This window comes from Pseudorasbora parva, chromosome 10 (genome assembly GCF_024679245.1).
Source record: "Pseudorasbora parva isolate DD20220531a chromosome 10, ASM2467924v1, whole genome shotgun sequence".
Classification (NCBI taxonomy): Eukaryota; Metazoa; Chordata; class Actinopteri; order Cypriniformes; family Gobionidae; genus Pseudorasbora; species Pseudorasbora parva.
In genome coordinates this window covers 2539052-2560202 of record NC_090181.1, presented here as the reverse complement: position 1 = coordinate 2560202, position 21151 = coordinate 2539052, and the positions used below count along the sequence as shown (strand labels likewise).

Below are 21151 nucleotides of genomic sequence, written 5' to 3'. Positions count from 1 at the left end.
AATATGTACCTTTAACCCCTTAACTGTCACCTTTGGCACTCTTTTTAACAGCTTTATTCCATATCACATATTTTAGTAATTATAAAAAAGGTATCATTCGAAAGCTTACAAACTCAAAATCCTGTGAAAAATATTTTGAAATTGGATGTTGCGTTACCATCGAAACGTTACTTTAAATTCTTCTAGCGAGCTCCTCCCCTAGGGTTCGGTTTCAGATTTCTTGCTCAAAACCTTTTCTAATCCTGGCAAAACACACATTGTTGGAAAGGTCTGAGTCTCAAGGTTCCATGTTTTGTGACTGTTTTGTGATAGAAGTGATGTTTGGACAGAACTATATTAATTTGTTACAGAAGAATGCATAAAAAAATCTATGGACTGTGTGTGACATCCATGGATGCTATCAACTTCAAATTTGGTTGGACATATGGCTTAGATTTTATAGTAAAAAATACTTTTGTAAAATATATTTAATTTCCTAAAAATAAGAAATATTTAGTACAATACATTTTATTTACAGTACGTTAAAACTTCCATAACTTTTTCATATATTAATTTTGTTTTCACTTCAGTAATAATCTTTATTAAAATGAGTGACTTTTACACTTTTTAATGTCTCATCCAGTTTTTTGGAAGAGACTCTGCTCTTGCCTCCTCAGGGGAAACACCCCTGATGTACATGTTAAATTAACTTTTGTTTAAAATGTCTTAAAAGCTAATGATCCCTTTAAAAAACTTATGATCCCATTATGCGTTATATCCCGTCACTGTAAAACATATATTATTATTAAACACACACATTAAACTGTAGAGCACATTAGACACATAGTATTCTGACCTTCTACTTTTGACTTACTAGCTGAGAGACATATTGGGTTTCTGTCTTAATTAGGCTAATTATAAACATTTTCCACAGCATTAATTCTGGATTGAACGATGGTTGTGGTGGAGCTGGACCTTTCTGGATCATCTGAGAAATTACCTTCTATGTCTTTGTGAATGCGGTAGTAATACAGGAAGAGGAAAAACCCTGAAGAAAAAACAGAAAATTATTTCTACTAATTTTGCCTACTCAAATATATTTCACAGATTTGAATTAATTTGCATGATTTTTAAACTGTAACCAAACTCTCATTATAAACCCTTATAATGAATTACACACACACACACACACACACACACACACACACACACACACACACACACACACACACACACACACACACACACACACACACACACACACACACACACACATATGGAAAAAATTGATACCACTTAACAGTGAGATATCCATGTTAAGTGGTCTCTTAATTTTTTTTCAGAGCTGTATATATGAATAAATTCCTATAATTAGCTGAAATCTGTTGTAACAATATAATATTCTACTTAACCAAGTGTAATTATGTATGCGATTGTTTCTCACCCTGAAATGAGTTCAACACAGTGAAGATGTAATATGAGGGAATGAGCATCGGCCCATAACTGAAGAACGCCACACCCCACGTCAGGCCGAAGAGCAGGAACAAACTCAACACCATCATGAGCTGCTTTCTGAACGTCTTTTTCTTGCCGTTAGTCGCTTTTATGTGTCGGGCTTGGACAATCTTAGTGACGATCATAATTAAGATTCCAGTCGTGAAGATGAAGACTAAGGCATAGTAACCAATGTTCACTATGTAGTGAAGTAAATTATCTGTAATCCAACACCTATAATCAGAAGAGAGAAATATAAGACAATCAGAAGACACTTAAAGTGCCCCTATCATGCTTTGTCAGATATTACCATTCATGTAGTATGTGTAAAGTAGCTGACATGGAGCAGCAAAGACAATGGTGAATAAAACCCAATTGCAGTTTATTAACAATAGTGCATGTGACATATTCCCCTTCAAAAAGGCGGCTCCAGGCGCCCTATACGAACACCCGCCTCAAAACCAACAGTCCAGGTGAGTGGTGGAGTGAAGGTGGTTCATGGTGAAGGATGGAGGGCCTGTTAAGTAGGGCTGTAACGATACACCAAACCCACGATTCGGTTCGTATCACGATTTCTGACCCACGGTACGATACAAACCTCGATATGGGGGGGAAACAAAACAGTTCAAAAGATATTTTGAGGGAAAAAAAATAATCTATCAGTGTGTCTCCGGCATCTGCATGTTGGTTGTGTTGCCGGCCAGTTGGGAAAGCTTCTTGATTCAAATTGTGTGGGTCTTGTCAACTACACGATTGCCATCCTTGTTCTCCACCGGGTAGCCGAAATGTTGCCATACTGCTGACTTAAAAATTGGACCTGGACAGGAAGGATAATTCTGGGAGTTGGAAGGGGTGTGTCGCGATTCTGCCTTCTCACATCACGATATAGGTTCGTGGACCTGCATATTGCGATTTCGATTTCATACCGCATATCGTTACAGCCCTACTGTTAAGGGGACCTGGGCCTGAATCATGTAGCAGAGTCTGCCTGGACTGTAGAACATGGGTTGGGCCTAGGGATGGGACGAAATATCGTTTGACAAAATATCGCGATACAAAACGTGACGAAACGCATCGAGGTCGAAAAAAATGGATCGCGAAATAAAGATAGATGGCACTGCTGCATGATTTGCGTAGTATATAAATAATTTAGTGTATTATATATGTGTGTGTGTGTGTGTGTGTGTGTATGGGGCAGACATAAAACACAGCGCGCATTTTCTGTTTGATCTGAGGCATAGCCGTAACGTTAGTTGGAAAAAGTGAGAGCAGTCAGACAAAGGATGTAGCAGCAAACATTAATAGGGAAAGAAAAGGGTTGACATTAACATTAATATTCTAAACCAAAAATGCAGTTATTGCCTACATAAACTACCATATTTTCTGTTTAACTTTTATTAGACTCCAGAAAGAAAAGGGCGTTTTTCACTGAGCACATTCTCTGCAGTCTGAGCGCGATGCACTGAATCTCACTCTCGCTCATGTCTGAGGTAAATCATTAACACCATCACCCCGCTTACAGTACACGTGTTTTATTGAACTAAATACATTACAATCAGCAAAAACGAATGCACAGGTTACTTTCCTGAACAAGCGCGCTCCCGAGTCGTCCGTGTTCTTCACACTGTCCACGTGAATCGCAGACCAGTTCGGCGCGCACACGCAAAATACCGACAGTTCAATAGGGAATGCGGATCTCTTAAAGGGGCTGCACTATATTCCTACTCGTGTAATATGGACCTCCTCCAGGTATGGTGTGGTTCTGGTTCGCTCACTGGTACACATTAACAATTTTTCATACGAACTTTGCCCTGTTCTGAATTAAACTGCCAGTGTAAAAACTCCCTTTATATTGTTAAAATGAGAGAAATCATTACTTACTCATTATTTTTAAGTTTAGGCTTAAGAGACATGAACAATTTCTTAGATAAACATATCTATGACCTTTGATATGTCTAGTCTTCATGCTGTATTAATTATTATTGAATAAGTATGGTTTCACTAATAATAAATGTACATTTGCATAAAGCATGCATATTTGTCCATGTTGATTAGAGTATTAAAAACTTAATTTAAACTTAATTTAAGATACATTTACAATTGATAAAAAGGTGCGATTAAATTGCGAATAATCGCGAGTTAACTCATCACAATCATGCAGTTAATCGCGATTCAATGTTTTAATCGATTGACATCCCTACAGTGCCCTCCACAATTATTTGCACCCCTGTTTAAGATGTGGTCGCGGATTTCTAAAAATTCTCATTTTTTTTAAAAGCAACATAGAACCAAATTGCAAAAAAAGAGAAAAATCCTACCTTTCGTTTAAGTACATTACTTAGGTGGTAAAAAAAAAAATCACAGATTTGGAAAAAAAAAAAAAATTGATATCGTGACGTATCGTATCGTAACCCTGGCATATCGAGGTGCATCGTATCGTGAGTTTAAGTGTATCGTCCCATCCCTAGTTGGGCCATGTTTGTGGAGCAGTGGCTGAGACCATGAGATGTAGCACAAATGCATGGCTGGACCATGGAGAAGTTGTGGGGCTGGACCATGGAGAAGTTGTGGGCCTGGACCATGGAGCACTGGTGGGATTGGAACGTGGAGCATTGATGGGCCTGAACCAGGGGGCAGAGAAGGGAATTGAATCGTGAAGCAGTGCCTGGTCTTGACCGTGGAGCAGTGGTTGAGATCATGAGACGTGGAGCAGTTGCAGGTCTGGATCGTGGAGCAGTGGCTGAGATCATGAGACGTGGAGCAGTGACAGGTCTGGACCGTGGAGCAGTGGTTGAGATCATGAGACGTGGAGCAGTTGCAGGTCTGGATCGTGGAGCAGTGGCTGAGATCATGAGATGTGGAGCAGTGGCAGGTCTGGATCGTGGAGCAGTGGCTGAGATCATGAGACGTGGAGCAGTGACAGGTCTGGACCGTGGAGCAGTGGTTGAGATCATGAGACGTGGAGCAGTGGCTTAGATCATGAGATGTGGAGCAGTGGCAGGTCTGGATTGTGGAGCAGTGGCTGAGATCATGAGATGTGGAGCAGTGCCTGGTCTGGATCGTGGAGCAGTGGCTGAGATCATGAGACATGGAGCAGTGACAGGTCTGGACCGTGGAGCAGTGGTTGAGATCATGAGACGTGGAGCAGTGGCTGAGATCATGAGATGTGGAGCAGTGGCAGGTCTGGATTGTGGAGCAGTGGCTGAGATCATGAGACGTGGAGCAGTGACTGCTCTGGATCGTGGAGCAGTGGCTGAGATCATGAGACGTGAAGCAGTGACTGCTCTGGATCGTGGAGCAGTGGCTAAGATCATGAGACATGGAGCAGTGACAGGTCTGGATCGTGGAGCAGTGGCTGAGATCATGAGACGTGGAGCAGTGGCTTAGATCATGAGACGTTCGATCATGAGACCGTGGTGCAGTGGCTGAGATCATGAGATGTGGAGCAGGGTCATGTCTTGATTGTGGAGCAGTGGCTGAGATCATGAGACGTGGAGCAGTGCCAGGTTGGGTTCATGGAGCAGTGGCTGAGATCATGAGATGTGGAGCAGTGGCAGGTCTGGATCGTGGAGCAGTGGCTGAGATCATGAGATGTGGAGCAATGGCAGGTCTGGATCGTGGAGCAGTGGCAGGTCTGGATTGTGGAGCAGTGGCTGAGATCATGAGACGTGGAGCAGTGACTGCTCTGGATCGAGGAGCAGTGGCTGAGATCATGAGACGTGAAGCAGTGACTGCTCTGGATCGTGGAGCAGTGGTTAAGATCATGAGACATGGAGCAGTGACAGGTCTGGATCGTGGAGCAGTGGCTGAGATCATGAGATGTGGAGCAGTGGCAGGTCTGGATCGTGGAGCAGGGGCTGAGATCATGAGACGTGGAGCAGTGGCAGGTCTGGATTGTGGAGCAGTGGCTGAGATCATGAGATGTGGAGCAGTGGCAGGTCTGGATCGTGGAGCAGTGGCTGAGATCATGAGACGTGGAGCAGTGGCAGGTCTGGATTGTGGAGCAGTGACTGAGATCATGAGATGTGGAGCAGTGGCAGGTCTGGATTGTGGAGCAGTGGCTGAGATCATGAGACGTGGAGCAGTGGCAGGTCTGGATCGTGGAGCAGTGGCTGAGATCATGAGACGTGGAGCAGTGACAGGTCTGGATCGTGGAGCAGTGGCTGAGATCATGAGACGTGGAGCAGTGGCAGGTCTGGATTGTGGAGCAGTGGCTGAGATCATTAGACATGGAACAGTGCCAGATCTGGACCGTGGTGCAGTGGCTGAGATCATGAAATGTGGAGCAGGGTCAGGTCTTGATTGTGGAGCAGTGGCTGAGATCATGAGACGTGGAGCAGTGCCAGGTTGGGTTCATGGAGCAGTGGCTGAGATCATGAGACATGGAGCAGTGACAGGTCTGGATCATGGAGCAGTGGCTGAGATCATGAAAAGTGGAGCAGTGCCAGGTCTGGATCGTGGAGCAGTGGCTGAGATCATGAGACATGGAGCAGTGACAGGTTTGGACCATGGAGCAGTGGCTGAGATCATGAGACGTTGAGCAGTGGCAGGTCTGGATTGTGGAGCAGTGGCTGAGATCATAAGATGTGGAGCAGTGGCAGGTCTGGATTGTGGAGCAGTGGCTGAGATCATGAGACGTGGAGCAGTGGCTTAGATCATGAGACGTGGAGCAGTGGCAGGTCTGGATCGTGGAGCAGTGGCTGAGATCATGAGATGTGGAGCAGTGGCAGGTCTGGATTGTGGAGCAGTGGCTGAGATCATTAGACTTGGAACAGTGCCAGATCTGGACCGTGGTGCATTGGCTGAGATCATGAGACGTGGAGCAGTGGCTTAGATCATGAGACGTGGAGCAGTGGCAGGTCTGGATCGTGGAGCAGTGGCTGAGATCATGAGATGTGGAGCAGTGGCAGGTCTGGATTGTGGAGCAGTGGCTGAGATCATTAGACTTGGAACAGTGCCAGATCTGGACCGTGGTGCAGTGGCTGAGATCATGAGATGTGGAGCAGTGTCAGGTCTTGATTGTGGAGCAGTGGCTGAGATCATGAGACGTGGAGCAGTGCCAGGTTGGGTTCGTGGAGCAGTGGCTGAGGTCATGAAAAGTGGAGCAGTGCCAGGTTTGGATCATGGAGCAGTGGCTGAGATCATGAGACATGGAGCAGTGACAGGTTTGGACCGTGGAGCAGTGGCTGAGATCATGAGACGTTGAGCAGTGGCAGGTCTGGACCGTGGAGCAGTGACTGAGATCATGAGAAGTGGAGCATTGACAGGTCTGGATCATGGAGCAGTGGCTGAGATCATGAGACGTGGAGCATTGGCAGGTCTGGACCGTGGAGCAGTGGCTGAGATCATTAGATGTGGAGCATTGACAGGTCTGGACCGTGGAGCAGTGGCTGAGGTCATGAGACGTGGATCAGTGGCTGAGATCACCAGATCTGGATCATTGTCTGGTCTGGACCGTGGAGCAGTGGCTGAGATCATGAGACGTGGAGCAGTGACAGGTCTGGACCGTGGAGCAGTGGCTGAGATCATGAGATGTGGAGCAGTGACAGGTCTGGACCGTGGAGCAGTGGCTGAGATCATGAGATGTGGAGCATTGACAGGTCTGGACCGTGGAGCAGTGGCTGAGGTCATGAGACATGGAGCATTGACAGATCTGGATCGTGTGGATCGTGGTGTTCTTTATTTAGTATTTCATTAAGCCTCCATAAAGTGCTCTTTTTTCGAGTGTTCATGTCTATTTTGAAATGAATAGCATTGTGATTGGATAACTCGGCTACACTGATTTTAACATTCTTTCACTTTGTGTTGATTATTGTGAGTGGACCTTGTGTAGTGCTGAATAGTTGGTATAATCTCTGGTAAGAGGGTGAATATCTCTCCACATTTCAAGTTAAACCAAGATCTTCCAAAAGGTTCCTAACATACTTAGAAATATGGCTTTTTCTAATATAGTGGCTAGTGGTATCCATTCTTGGGTTTATTACAACATTAAAATTAATGTTAACTAAAATTAAAAACCCCTCCATCTCTTGAGCTAAAACTTTAGGGACTTAACAGGGACTTTAAAAAACTTTTACTGCTTTCAGGAGGTGACCAAAGTGACCAAAGTGACTGTTTGATTCTCAGTTTTGCCCCTTACTATAATATGTCTTCCTTCTTTGTCGCTTATTTCTAGGAATGGGTACCGAAAACCGGTATTAAACGAGCCCCGGGGGTGAATTTTGAAAGACCGTTGTATCGATAAGCTTGGACGTTATCGGTTCTGCTGTCGGTAATTTTGAAAATACACGTGCTGAGAGAGAGAGAGAGAGAGAGAGAGAGAGAGAGAGAGAGAGAGAGAGAGAGAGAGAGAGAGAGAGAGAGGGGCACAAAACGACAGCCCTAATGAGTGATGACGGAGGACAGAACTAAACATTCAAACATAGTCTGGTTACACTTAAGATCTGTGATAGTCTGATTTTATTTTAGATTTTGACTTCTAAAAATTATAATAATAATAATATTGATGTCTAGCGCAACTTAATTCCCTTTGCAGCAATTCTTCATAAAACTCAAACGTAGGCTAATGACAGAATCACAGTCTAGCTACTGTTGTTAATTTGTGGGATGCGTTTAATAATAATAAGAGCAATTAAATGCACAAAAATGTGCACAAGAGATTGTTCACAAGTCGGCGCTCGCTCTGAAACAGCCGCAACGAGACGAGCAAATTACACTTTCGCTTTCACACTTGCGTCTAAATGATCAAATTTTGGAGAGTCTCTTTAACACAACACAGTTTGTGTCTAAAATGGACGTAGTTATTATGGATATAGTCGGGAGAAAATGTAGTGCATCTGCCTATTATCCGTCGCCTATAGATCTGCACATCTGTCTTAAAGAGGCAGCAGTGTAAATAAACATGCTGATGAATTACTGCGAATTAAACAACCAAATGCAAAGAGAATATCACTCACAGTTCTTGAATTAATAACTTCAGCCTTAATAAGCATTATGTTGGCTATTTATGATAAACTATGCAGTGTTATTTTACATTTGATTACTAGAATACTTCCTGAAATGAAAGCACTGTGTAGGCTGTGTATTTTTGTTAATTGTGTGCGTGTGCGTGTGCGTGTGTGTGTGTGTGTGTGTGTGTGTGTGTGTGTGTGTGTGTGTGTATGTGTATAAGAATACCGTTAAAGTACCGGACCGATAAACAGTATTGGTAAGTGTAGTAATACCGTTAAAACCTTAATGATACCCATCCGTACTTATTTCCTTGCAGAATTCAAAGTAGAGTTGGGTTAAATTTTTAGGAGCTAGAAAAAGTGTTCCTTAAACCACATTTCTGATAGATACAATGATGCAGTAAAACACATGCCATCGTGTTGTATCACTGTTTGTATCACTGTGTATCAAGAGCTGAAATTCAGATATGATAATTAGCATTTGGTTTCAGACCAATCACAGCAAACTGGGCCATCTGACCAATCAGAGAGCTGAAATTCAGATATGATAATGAGCATTTGGTTTCAGACCAATCACAGCAAACTGGGCCATCTGACCAATCAGAGCAGAACAGACTCTCATGAGGGGCAGGGTTTAGAGAGACAGAATCCTTGATTGAACCGTTTCAGACACTGAGAGAAAAGAGCTGATGCTGCTTTGGATATAATGAGACAAATAGTTTTTTTTTTTTACTTTGAATAAATGTAAATCTGTTGTAGGAGACTCCAAACAACATTAGAAACCTTTTAAGTTCCATAATATGGGCATTTCAAACTACATTAATTAGTATATTTGTGACATCAGAAGAACTTACATTCGTGTTGTTTTTCCAGATGTTGCGTTTATAATCATGGTTTTATATCCTCCTATTGAAACAACAGCTATGACTATCGGAGCTGGAAACACTGAAAACACATAGATCAAGGTTATCATAGTTCACTAAAACTAAAACCAAAACCATAAAACATTTCCATGACTTAAAATAATCTTTTATTTAAAAAAAAGTATATAAAAAACATTTTATTTCAACCAGTTGCCAAGGCAATATTCATCATATTCATTTAATTTAACTTGATGTACTAAAATTACTAAAATTCATATTAAAAGACCACTGATGGAGAAGTAATTAAGACAAGCTGCTCAAGTAAAGGTAAAAAATGTCATAAAAGTATCTTAACAATATACTGCACAATATTTTTTTCATTTTCAGGTGAGCAGTTCACCTGACTGGTTTTTGTTTTAAAAGGTTTTATTTCTTAAATCATCAGTAGATTAAGTAGTTTTTCCATATAACTTACTCCATCCGCACACGGTGATCTTCCTCATGTAGTTAGTGATGGTGACGTTCTGTCTGATGAGCCATAAGTACATATGAAGAGCTTGAATGAAGAACCAGGTGAATGTAGTCAGCATGGAGTAATGCATGAGCAGCGCTATGAAGACGCACGCAGCCTTGTCTTCTGTGTTGGCCACGCTCTCGTTTGACAAAAAGGATAAATTCAGGAGAAACAAAGCCACAAACATGTTCATCAAGATCTTTGTGGCCTGGTTTGATTTGGCTTTCCTGTTCAAATATAAAAACAACCTGTATTTGAAACATGCATTTATGCACTTAGCAGATGCTTTTATCAAAAAGAGGAACAGTAACAAAACCGTATCAAAAACGTACAGTAACTGTTATATATTTAAGATACTCTACCTTAACAGGAAATGCATGAACAGAGCGACGGACAGAAAAAACATGGAGATGCCGCAGCCGATAGATGTGATGAAGCTCAATGATTCCACATACGGCGCTGTGATGTTTGCATTTACATCTGGAGGAAACTGAGAGATGAGAGAAAACACAACAGAAACAACTATTTTAAAGACATTTTAAAGAGGGAATGGAGCCATATTCACAAAACATCTTAAGGCTAAAAGTAGCTCCTAACTTGGCAATTTAATACAATACAAAACAATATTTATTTATAAAGCACATTTAAAAACAACCAAGGCTGACCAAAGTGCTGTACATAGCAGAGAATAAAATGCAGAGCAGTACAGGACAAAAGAAACAACTGAAAAAATAAAACAAAAATAAAAATAAAAAGCAGTAATCATATCAGAGGCAATGAGCATCAAAAGCAAGAGAAAACAAAAAAGTCTTTAAAGAAGATTTAAAGATGGAAACTGAAGGAGCCAGTCTGATATAGAGAGGCAGACTGTTCCAAGGTTTTGGGCCTGCAGTCGCAAAAGCACGGTCACCTAGTTTTTTAAGCCTGGATCTAGGTACGATGAGAAGACAGTGATCGCTGGATCTCAAAGTACGAGAAGGAGTGTATGGACAGAGCAGATCAGTCAGGTATTGAGGGGCCAAATTGTTAAGAGCTTTATACACAAAAAGTTAAATTTTAAAATAAATTCTGAATTTAACAGGTAGCCAATGAAGTTTGATTAAAATAGGGGTGATCGACTCATACTTGCGTGTCCCAGTGAGGAGTCTAGCTGCTGCATTTTGCACTAATTGTAGGCGAGAGAGAGAGAAGACTGAGATAGACCAAGGTAAAGTGAATTACAGTAGTCTAGTCGTGATGTTACGAATGCGTGAGTCACTATTTGAAGATTGCTCTTAGGGTGCGTTCACACTTGTCATGTTTGGTTCGATTAAAACGAAACCTGGTGCGGTTGCTCGGTTAGTGCGGTTCATTTGAACATATGTGAACGCTGCCATCCGAACCCTGGAGCGCACCAAACAAGCTGACCGAGACCGCTAAAAAGATGGGTCTCGGTCCGCTTTCAAACGAACTCTGGTGCGGTTCGATTGATATATGAACGCAACACGGACCAAAGACATGTAAACGGACCAAAAAACGGACGTAATGTCACAAGATGCGACGCATAATGCAGCTGATTTGACGACGCGGAAAGATCGGTGTATCCAAAATGAGTAACTTTAACGTTATAGGGGAAACGTGGAGCAACGAGGAAGTGCCTCATCAATATTTGGTCAGATGAGCATGTTTCGAAAATGCTAGAAAAAACACACAAAAACCATACCTGGCTTTTCTCATCAAAGTTCCTGTGTTGCCCATTATTAGCAGGTACAGACGACAGAACGGCCGTCTCTGTTCTGCACAACGGAGGAAATCCTGCTGCTGTTTTGAACATTTTATGAGCTCTTCATGAGTTCTCAGCGGGTAAAAATAATGCCATATGTGTTACACGCATAAAATGATGGCGTTTAATCCAGCACACAGCGTTGTTTTGAACATTTCATGAGCTCTTCATGAGTTCTCTGGTAAAAAATAATGCCATATGTACACGCATAAAATGCCCGCGCGTGTAATCCGCAAACAGCATTGTTTTGAATGTTCGGTAGACGAGCTCCTACGTCATATAAGCCGACCAATCAGGTTGTGAGCGTCACCCTGTGCCTTTGGTTCGGTAACTTGAGGTTCGCTGTTAAAAATGCCCGTGTGAATGCTTAGCGGACCAGGACTATTATGTTTGTTTTTGTTTTTTGGTCCGGACCAAACGAACCAAACGAACCGAACTACAAGTGTGAACGCACCCTTAGTTAAAAAAACGGTTTCACTTTAGAGATTTGGCGGAGCTGAAAAAAGCATGACTTTACAACAGCACTGATCTGCTTCTCAAATTTTAAGTTGTGGTCAAACAGAAAGCCCAGATTTCTTGCGCATTTGGTTTCATACGGTGCGAGAGAACCGCGCTCAGCATCAAACACACAGTTATCCTTAGGCCCAAAGATAATTATTTCGGTTTTATTTTCGTTTAGGTTTAGAAAGTTACTTGAAAGCCAAAGTTTAAGATCACTTAAACAGGCAAACAAGGGTTGTAGACCATTTTTATCATTATGTTTTAAAGGAAAATAAATCTGAGTATCGTCAGCATACAAATGGAAGGATACATCATATTTATTAAAGATGGAAGCCAGCGGTAACAGATACAGAATAAACAATATGGGGCCGAGGATTGATCCCTGTGGGACTTAATAATGTGAAGGACTCCTAAATATTTTCTCTACGAGTATTTCATAAACCATTTTAGCACTAAAACCAGCTCATAAATTTGTTAAAAATTGTTAGGAGTAGGGTTTGTTAGGGTTTCCTTAGTCACTAAGACCAAATCACAAACAATCCTAATGGCTGTTGCCGGCAAGTCGCCTCAGCAATCCACCCCAAAACACTGTTCAACATTCAGGCAATAGGTGATAGAGCCTTGGGTGCTGAGCCTTTTCTACATAAATGCAATAAATATTTTGATTTATAGACTTTAATCTGCAATGAACTAATAGAAGTTTATTTTATGTATAGGCAGTATGCATTGAATGATCACACTTACAAATGATTGGATAGAGTAATAGAGTATCTATTTGCCGTTCTATTCAAGGGGATTGAGGGCTCTGAGCGCAGAATTTAGCCCAAACCAGAGTACTCCCCTGTATCCCTGGACCAAAAGTGAGGAGTGATGGAGGGATGCAGAAAACTGTTGAGGCAGCTATGAGTCGGCTGTGTGTATTGTTTATATGCCTCCTCGAAAGCTGATTAGATGGTGCTGCTCCCGAACTTTGTTAATAAAACATTTTATTTGTCACATGAATTCTGCATTCTCTCGAGATGCAAAAATGTAAGAGGCTAACAATTTCTGTATTTGCATTAAGGAACATTCTTTTTTTTTTAAATCTGTTTTTGAATATGGCAACATCACAATACCTACAATATATTTCTGTGATTAAATCTCTGACAGAGATTTCAGACAATCACTGTGGTCATAGTTAGTAAGCGTGTTGACCAGGGCCATAACCACCATAGACATTGAGGGGGACAAATCCTCCCCAATAATTAGAAATTATGTCAAAATGATTGAGATAGCCAATCAAATCAAAGTAGGCGGGATTTATGTTCTCTTTCGTTCTCAGAGAACTCTGTTCTGTGTCTTCACACACAGATGAGCACATCAATCTTTCGTTTAATGCTGAGAGAGACTATTGTTTCTGGTGAAATCACTCAAATGTGTCCCTGCTCTTAATATACATTCATTGGTGAACAACTTTGATTTTAATAAAGTAGTAAAATTAGTGCTGGGCATTGATAAAAATGTTTAATCACGATTAATCGCATGATTTTCTATGATTAATCGATATTAATCGCAGTATGCGCAAATTTTAATAATGAATACAAATTAAAAGTGCTGCTATATGAACAAAAGTGCAATAACATATGGTTTGCAAACACTAAAACACACTCAGTTTCAGTCAATCTCATGTCAATCTTGAGTACCTATAGAGTAGTATTGCATCCTTCATATCTCCGAAAAGTCTTTAGTTTTATTATATTTATAAAAGAAATATAGGCTGTACCGAGTCTTTCCGGAAAAAAACGAGCGCCTGGAGGCATATCGTGTGGGCGGAGCTAAAGAATGACGAGAGCGCACAAAGTGGTGACGTCCTCAAGCGTGGAGGAACCCATGGCTATTGATCCAGAATCAGATTCGGAGGCTGAAATAAATTGAACAGGAGAAACAGAAGCAGCAGGACGTCCGTCTCTGTGGTATGGACTGTATTTAGTGGCCTGTCAACATTTGTGTTTGTTTACTCGCAGTTTATGAGGACATGATTCGGTTTATGGACTATTGTATGCGACTAAACCTTAGCAGTAGCAAGCAAAACGGTTTTGCACGTCAGACTAGTGTAACGCTAAACATAGAACAACAATAGATTAACCGTTATCGCATTTGAATGACGAAGCACGCAATCGTGTCGTTCACTGATGTTAACTCACGCGACGATAGCCGACAGCACAGACATTTGAAGCAATTTTACTCACCGGCCTTTATCGCTGGGACCGCTCCGTCAAAAACACACTTCTTTGGTATGATTTGGTCCTGTGACAGCAGTGACAGTGGAAATCCACTTTTGCGACGCGACTGAAGCGATGTTGTGAAGCTTCTCGTCATTTCTGCGTTCAAATCGGTTCAAATGCAGCGCTGCCTTCCCGGAATGCTGTGCTGAAGCGTTGAAGTCGCTCGACGTCACCCATAGGAATAAAGTGGAGCGCGGCGCGGACTATAACCGACATAAGTGTTCACGGACGACTGGATCTGCAGCTGAGAGTGTTTACGGGCGTGCATTTCCTCCCTCGCTCTAGTCACGCGCGTGCACACCCTACCGGGAGAAGAGCCCGTACGGCCCTTACAAGGACCTTCCGCTCTATCGACGTCAAGCCGACCCATACCAAAAAAAAAACTCTCCGAAACTTGTGAGAAACCGGAAGGAGTATTTTTGACACAAAAATACTCCATCAAACGTCCAACATTAGTTTTTGAAACTTTGTCTATGTTTAGGATGGGAATCCAAGTCTTTAACAGTGTAAAAACCTCAGTATGCATGAAACAGGATTTCACCCCCCCCCCCCCCCCCCCTTTAATCAAATTAAATTAAATTAAATCAGTGGTATACATATATTGATTCTGTAGTAATATTCTCATCAGTGTTCTGTCAGCTTTAACATATTTTATAAAGGCCATTTTTTTAATCTTATTAAATTTATGCATCATCTTTCATGTTAAATTCTTACATTTTATTAAAAAAAATTCTGTTATAATATTAAAGACAATATAGGTTGTTACCAATCAAATTAAATAATTTAAACTGCAAAAAATACAGCTGCAATAAATCATGTTATAAGATTGATGTTCTAAATAAAAACATGCAAGCATACTTTTAAACATAACCACCAATAGGGGCAGCAAGTGATTATTGAGTCGTTGAGTCATTTAATTCAAATGATTAATTGAAAACGCTGAATCAAAACACTGCACTGCGTGTTGCTTTCTTTTGGAACTATTTTCGTCAGTGAAATCATCTGTGAAATGGAACAAAAAAGGTTGTTTGGATCTAAAATTTAAGTAACTTAATATCAATTAGGCTACTTGTTTATTGAACTAGGCTACACCATTCATGCTACACAATTCACGATTGCAAAGTCGACTTGTGTTATTAACAATATCATAAATCATAAATATCAACAACTACAGAAAGCTCAGTTGTATCCCAGTAAGTTTCTACTGTGAGTTTATATTGCTGCTCAATTGTTTTGATTTCTCCACGAATGTCTCTCACAAAGAGACAGGCAGTGCGAGCCTCAACGCGACTTGCTAACGTACCAGAGGCAGAGATACTCATCAATCGCTGTTTACATTGAATATATAAAAAAAAAAAAAAAAAATTCTGAATCATTCTCGGGTAGAATATCAAGTCCTTGGCTTACAAACAGCCATGCAGGCTATTCTCCCATGACCGGTTTGTCTGTATGTGTATTCAGAGGCAGTGATATGCGATAAAATAATTGTCGGCGTTAATTAATTAATGCGTTTACGCGATAATAACGCATTAACTTGCCCAGCCCTAATATATATATATATATATATATATATATATATATATATATATATATATATATATATATATGAGGGCGGAGCAGAACCTGGAACCTTTGAGACGGTTTACATAAATTCTACCACCAGACCTCTAAGGAATTTGTTCACTAATGCTAAGAACCTCAGGACTAATTATATATTGGTTCCAAAAATATTGTTTACAAATAGTCCCAAAAGGATTATTTCCCAACTAGAATTAGACTTAGAATTTCATTTACTTTTCGGTTTCTTTATGCTTTATAAAAATAAACAAAAATTGCTCCCCCCAATGTCCAAGACATGGTTATGGCCTTGGTGTTGACATCATCCATAGCAACGAGGTCCACCCCGCCCTTTCTCTTAGCTTAAGGCTCCTCTCTATTCCTTTAATAAAAGTTGGTCCCAGCCAGAGTATGTGAGCGGAGTAGAGTGGGAGTGAAGCGGCGGGATTTAGAATGGAGTGAGGAGCAGATTTTTTAATAGTTGGAGCATTGTGGTTTTCACTCGCTCTGAGAGAGCTCCACTGCCTCTCCATCACAAGTACAATTCATGTCAACGTCCCATAATATAACTGCAGTTTAAGACAGAATTTGCACATTAAACACATTTAACTAGCTCGATACAGATGGAGTACTTAAATCAGAAAGAATTTGAAGGTTGTGATGTCAGCGTTGGACATGTTTTTTTTTTGTACCTTTTACATATTGAATATGATCGGGTGAAAGCACATATGCTTATCTGCTTACAGTTATGTTTCTGATTTTGAATGAGCATAAATCTGTAATGTAGTGACCCATAAATAAAATGAGATGAAAATGTACTATTTTTGTCTTTCTAAACAAACTGTGCAAAAACAGTACACTGCAAAAAGCAGCAATATTTAACTTTTAATGCTGATGAAGTCTAAGCTTGGCATGTCGAAGGAAAACATGTATGCACACTAGTACTCCAATATACCACATCGAAACTTTCTCATATTATTTTTTTATTTTTTCATTTAATGTATAATAATGTATAAAACTTTTGTGCTGTTTCAGAGTTTACTTAAATACTTTAGCCATAAATGTCCTCAGAGAGAAGATGGAGCTGTGTTTCTGATCTCTGTGAGCAAGGAGGGGAGCCAGAAATAGTGACCCCGAAGCGGGGATGGATGGAGTGATTATTGAACACACAGAGCGCGGAGGGGAATTTGCTGCCGCTCCACTCCGCTCACATACTTTGGTCTGAGCAGCTTTGTGAATAGGTTTAAAGAGAAAACTCTTACTGCTGTTTAGGAGAACGTTTAGTGGTAAGATATAATGTTTTGTAAATACAGCACCAGATCTTAAAAAATGTTATATACATATTTGTTATGTTTCTTTAGTCATCTCGTACAAGTTTATTAGAATATAGACGTGAATTTATAGGCTCTGAAATTGAATTCATGGGGTCTTTAACTCTGAAACTCTGAGAAGCTGCTCACCATCAGCACTGCAAAGAACGTCAGATGTGAACATGAGCACTTTATGGTGTTGTTGATTATTTCTGTCTCACAGCCGGACAGCATCCATGTAAGATTTCCTTTGAAGTAAAGAGTAGGACGAATGAAATATATAAAATCAATTGGTTTTGTTGATAGAATCTTATCAAAACCACCATAAATACATTTACCTTTGCCACCCCAAGATCTGCAGGACGCATTACCAACCTGTAAGAACATTTTTATTTTGCTTTGTGTGTGATTATTATATTTTAAAAAAAGTTTCACAAAAAAAACTTTCCTTACCAGGTCTTTCTTTGTAAAGAACAGTTCTATATTGTTGGTAAGATTGGAGATATTGGCCTTCATCGTTATTCCATAAACCTCATTGTTCAAAACAGTGTAATTTTTAGTTTCATCCTAAATAAGAAATAGAGCAAATTAAATATAAACGTATGTGTTACGTCCCAGGACGTATGTGTATGTTTTATAATTATGGTGTTTGTCATTTGTTGATGTACTGTGTTCTTGCCAATGGACCCAACAGCCTGCTGGCAATTGTAGTTTTTTGTGATGCGTGTTCTGCCCTATTTCCTGTGCTCCTCCCTGTCCTAATCTAGGTGATTGGATCTACCAGCTGCTCATCATTGTCAGGAGGAGCCGGTATTTAAGCAGAACAGGAGAGCGGTCCAGAGAGAGATTCCTTCTCCCAGGAGCATGAGAGGGTTCTGATGTTGCCAGTCCCAGAGTGTTGCTCTTGTTGTGTTTTAAGCTTAAATTGGTGTCATTGCTGTAGTGTGCAGCTTTTATGTGTTAAGCTTAAACTTAAAACCAAACTTAAATGTGTTGTGGCTGTGTGCCCAGCTTTTAAGTTTCGTTACCTGCTATGTTGAAGCAGTAGGGAGACGGGGGCCATTTTTCTTTTGTTCTCATTCTCTCCTGTTTTTGTTAGTAGTGAAGTAAGGTAAGCGTGTTGTTGTTTATTTGTATTTATTTTGTGCAGGTTACTTAGATCCTATACCACTAGTTAGTAATCTTTTGTTTCTTTGTTTTGGCCGCACCCGCTCTTGAACATGTTTCCCTTGTTATGTTGGATTGTGTTTTGTTTGTTCCTTTGGCACTGTATTTATGTTTTCACTCATTTATTGTAAATAAATCTATTTAAATCTTATATTGTGTAGTGAGTGCTGGGACTGAGAACATTTAAACCTTCTTTGTTTCTATTAAATATTCTTTAAAAACGTTACTTCCCTTTCTCCCCTAGAAATCTAAAAATGGGAACGTAACAGTATGTGAATACAGTAGATCGAGACATTTGTTCAAAGAAAAGTTCCACCAAAAAGTGTATTTTATGCTCTTATTTCATTGCAATACAAGAGTAGAATTTATCTCTTTACAAACAACAATTTATAGTTGCAAAGAGGATTAAAAACACCATAGCAGCATCATAACAGAAGTGAATATTACATAGTGTACTAATTATCCAGCTCTTCTAAAGTCAAGAGGTTTGTGTTGTGATGGAAACGAGATTAGTGTAAATGTTATCCCATAAACTTTGCTTAAAATGTTCAAACATGGATTTTCTGTTTTAATTTTGAGTACCTTTCCCATGTTTTTGAACCGTAGAATTCCGAGTAACGCACTGCCGTTGTTTTCCAGTCGTGATTTATTAAAGGCCTCGCTGGGAATCTTTACAGACCAGGGAATGTCTGTGTTCAGGCCACTTTGACAATCAGTAACCTGTAAAAAAGGATTTATAATAAATAAAGGATCATATCATGTTTATTTGTTTCTCAAGTCTTACGTTTATCCTGTTTGGATCTGAAGAGTAACATGTGTCTCTGCTTTCTGTGTTCTCGTCTTGTATGTGAAGAAGTCCAATAACATCCTTCATGACAATCTGTGTGTTGCTTATATTGCTGTTTTCCATCTCTTCCATCTTAGACTCCAGATTGTCCAAAAAGTCTCTGCAAAATGTAATAATCACTCTGTGTTCAATAATATATGTAGTTTTAATTTTAAGTCACTGGTAATCGCTCACTTACGATGCTTTGAGGGGATTAATTAATCCATTCTCGTCTTTCAGATCAACTGTAGTTCGACTGTATGTTTTCTCAGGTGTTGTAAAACTTGTAGATGGACTCTTAGTGGTGGTGTGTGACAGTGATGTGAAACTGGTAGATGGACTGTTAGTGGTGGTGTGTGACAGTGATGTGAAACTGGTAGATGGACTGTTAGTGGTGGTTTGTGACAGTGATGTGAAACTGGTAGATGGACTGTTAGTGGTGGTTTGTGACAGTGATGTGAAACTGGCAGATGGACTGTTAGTGGTGGTTTGTGACAGTGATGTGAAACTGGTAGATGGACTGTTAGTGGTGGTGTGTGACACTGATGTGAAACTGGTAGATGGACTGTTAGTGGTGGTGTGTGACAGTGATGTGAAACTGGTAGATGGACTGTTAGTGGTGGTTTGTGACAGTGATGTGAAACTGGTAGATGGACTGTTAGTGGTGGTGTGTGACAGTGATGTGAAACTGGCAGATGGACTGTTAGTGGTGGTGTGTGACAGTGATGTGAAACTGGTAGATGGACTGTCAGTGGTGGTGTGTGACAGGGAAGTGACAGTAGTTGAACTTCCATTAACACAGATGACACACTTCCATTCACTCCCATTAAAATACAGAATATATTTGCTTTCTTCTTTTCCTTCAACACAAAAAAAGAGATTAATTTTAATGCTTTATCTGTGCATTTAAATCTTAGATTAAAGTGATCTAATATATTGTGTCGATTATTTATAAACCTATACATTGTATTGTAATTTCAGCATGCATATTCATCACGGTTCACATTTTAATTATTGTCGCAACCCAGTCATGAATGAGTTTGACATTAAAAATGACAGCTGAGAATATTAAGCAGATTTGTGTTCACTCGTCTGATCATTTGGTTTCAGTCAAGAAATAAATACACATTAAGCCAGCTGCCATTAAAGGGTCATGAAACCCCCCTGCTGCAGCGGTGTTTTTTCTCGCCTTCGATTTGAAAAGGCTTGTTAAAAGGGGAGTGGTCGACTGTGGAAAGGTGGGATGGTATTGTGTGGAAAGAGGGAATGGTTTGCATAAATAGGGGAGTGTCAGTGCGTTAAGATTAGCGATACCTACTGCAGCAGTTACAGCGGTTCTGAGACATGTTCTTGGTTCACGTTGGCATTGTTTACAACAGTGAGATTTGTAGAACATGACGAAATATTTTGCAAACATGATAAAACTATATTTGTCCAAATATGCAAATATGCCAAACAAAATATGTTTGGCAAGATGAACAACTCGCTGACGTGATAAGAGAACCACCCAACATGCGATGCGACCTACAGTCTATGGATGCGACAGGGATGTGTAATTCTAGATTGGGGTAAAAGCGAAGGGGTTTTAGGCTAGTCTCGAGCTAAATCACCTCTTCAGGAGCGCACAGGAGGACCTGTTTGCCTCTCCAGAGTCGACCCATTGTCAGTTGTACTACTCTATTTTACTTCACGTGTAGAGATTGCAGGTCAATACAGTACATGGCCAAATAAAAATTACTTTAAATGATCTGGAAAATAGGTTAGAGGGTCATTTCACCCAAAAAAGAAAATAAAACCACCTAAGAATGTAGCTCACTGTTATGTTGTTCCAAAACCCTGTATTAGTTAGAATGTTGCTAACCAAACCATTTCAGTGCTTCTTTGTTCAGCATAAGAAAGTAATATTTGGAACATCATGGGGTTGAGTAAACGGTGATAGATTCTCGTTTTTAGGTGAACTACCT

At 40.4% G+C, this 21151-nt stretch overlaps 1 protein-coding gene across 1 annotated transcript; it reads right to left on the bottom strand.

The window, feature by feature from the left end:
• Window positions 1-505: 505 nt before the first annotated feature.
• On the bottom strand, window positions 506-20533 carry LOC137090818 (adhesion G-protein coupled receptor G2-like). The gene is made up of 12 exons (XM_067454771.1): window positions 20506-20533; window positions 19387-20047; window positions 19146-19308; window positions 18944-19081; window positions 17648-17761; window positions 17533-17569; window positions 17345-17352; window positions 10163-10290; window positions 9762-10027; window positions 9278-9368; window positions 1424-1707; window positions 506-1027 (listed from the first exon to the last, which is right to left on the bottom strand). The coding sequence occupies exons 1-12, from the start codon at window positions 20531-20533 to the stop codon at window positions 891-893; spliced, it is 2055 nt and encodes a 684-aa protein (XP_067310872.1). The 3' UTR covers window positions 506-890.
• Between the last annotated feature and the right edge of the window lie 618 nt (window positions 20534-21151).

What these genes read in the sequence shown, in the direction of transcription:
- LOC137090818 (XM_067454771.1), bottom strand. Translation starts at nt 20,533, where the DNA reads ATGTCTCAGAACCGCTGTAACTGCTGCA. An exon ending in GATCACCGTGTGCGGATGGA is followed by an intron (nt 9,369 to 9,761) that starts GTAAGTTATATG and finishes ATGTGTTTTCAG; the next exon opens with TGTTTCCAGCTCCGATAGTC. An exon ending in TGTGTTGAACTCATTTCAGG is followed by an intron (nt 1,028 to 1,423) that starts GTGAGAAACAAT and finishes TTTTTTCTTCAG; the next exon opens with GGTTTTTCCTCTTCCTGTAT.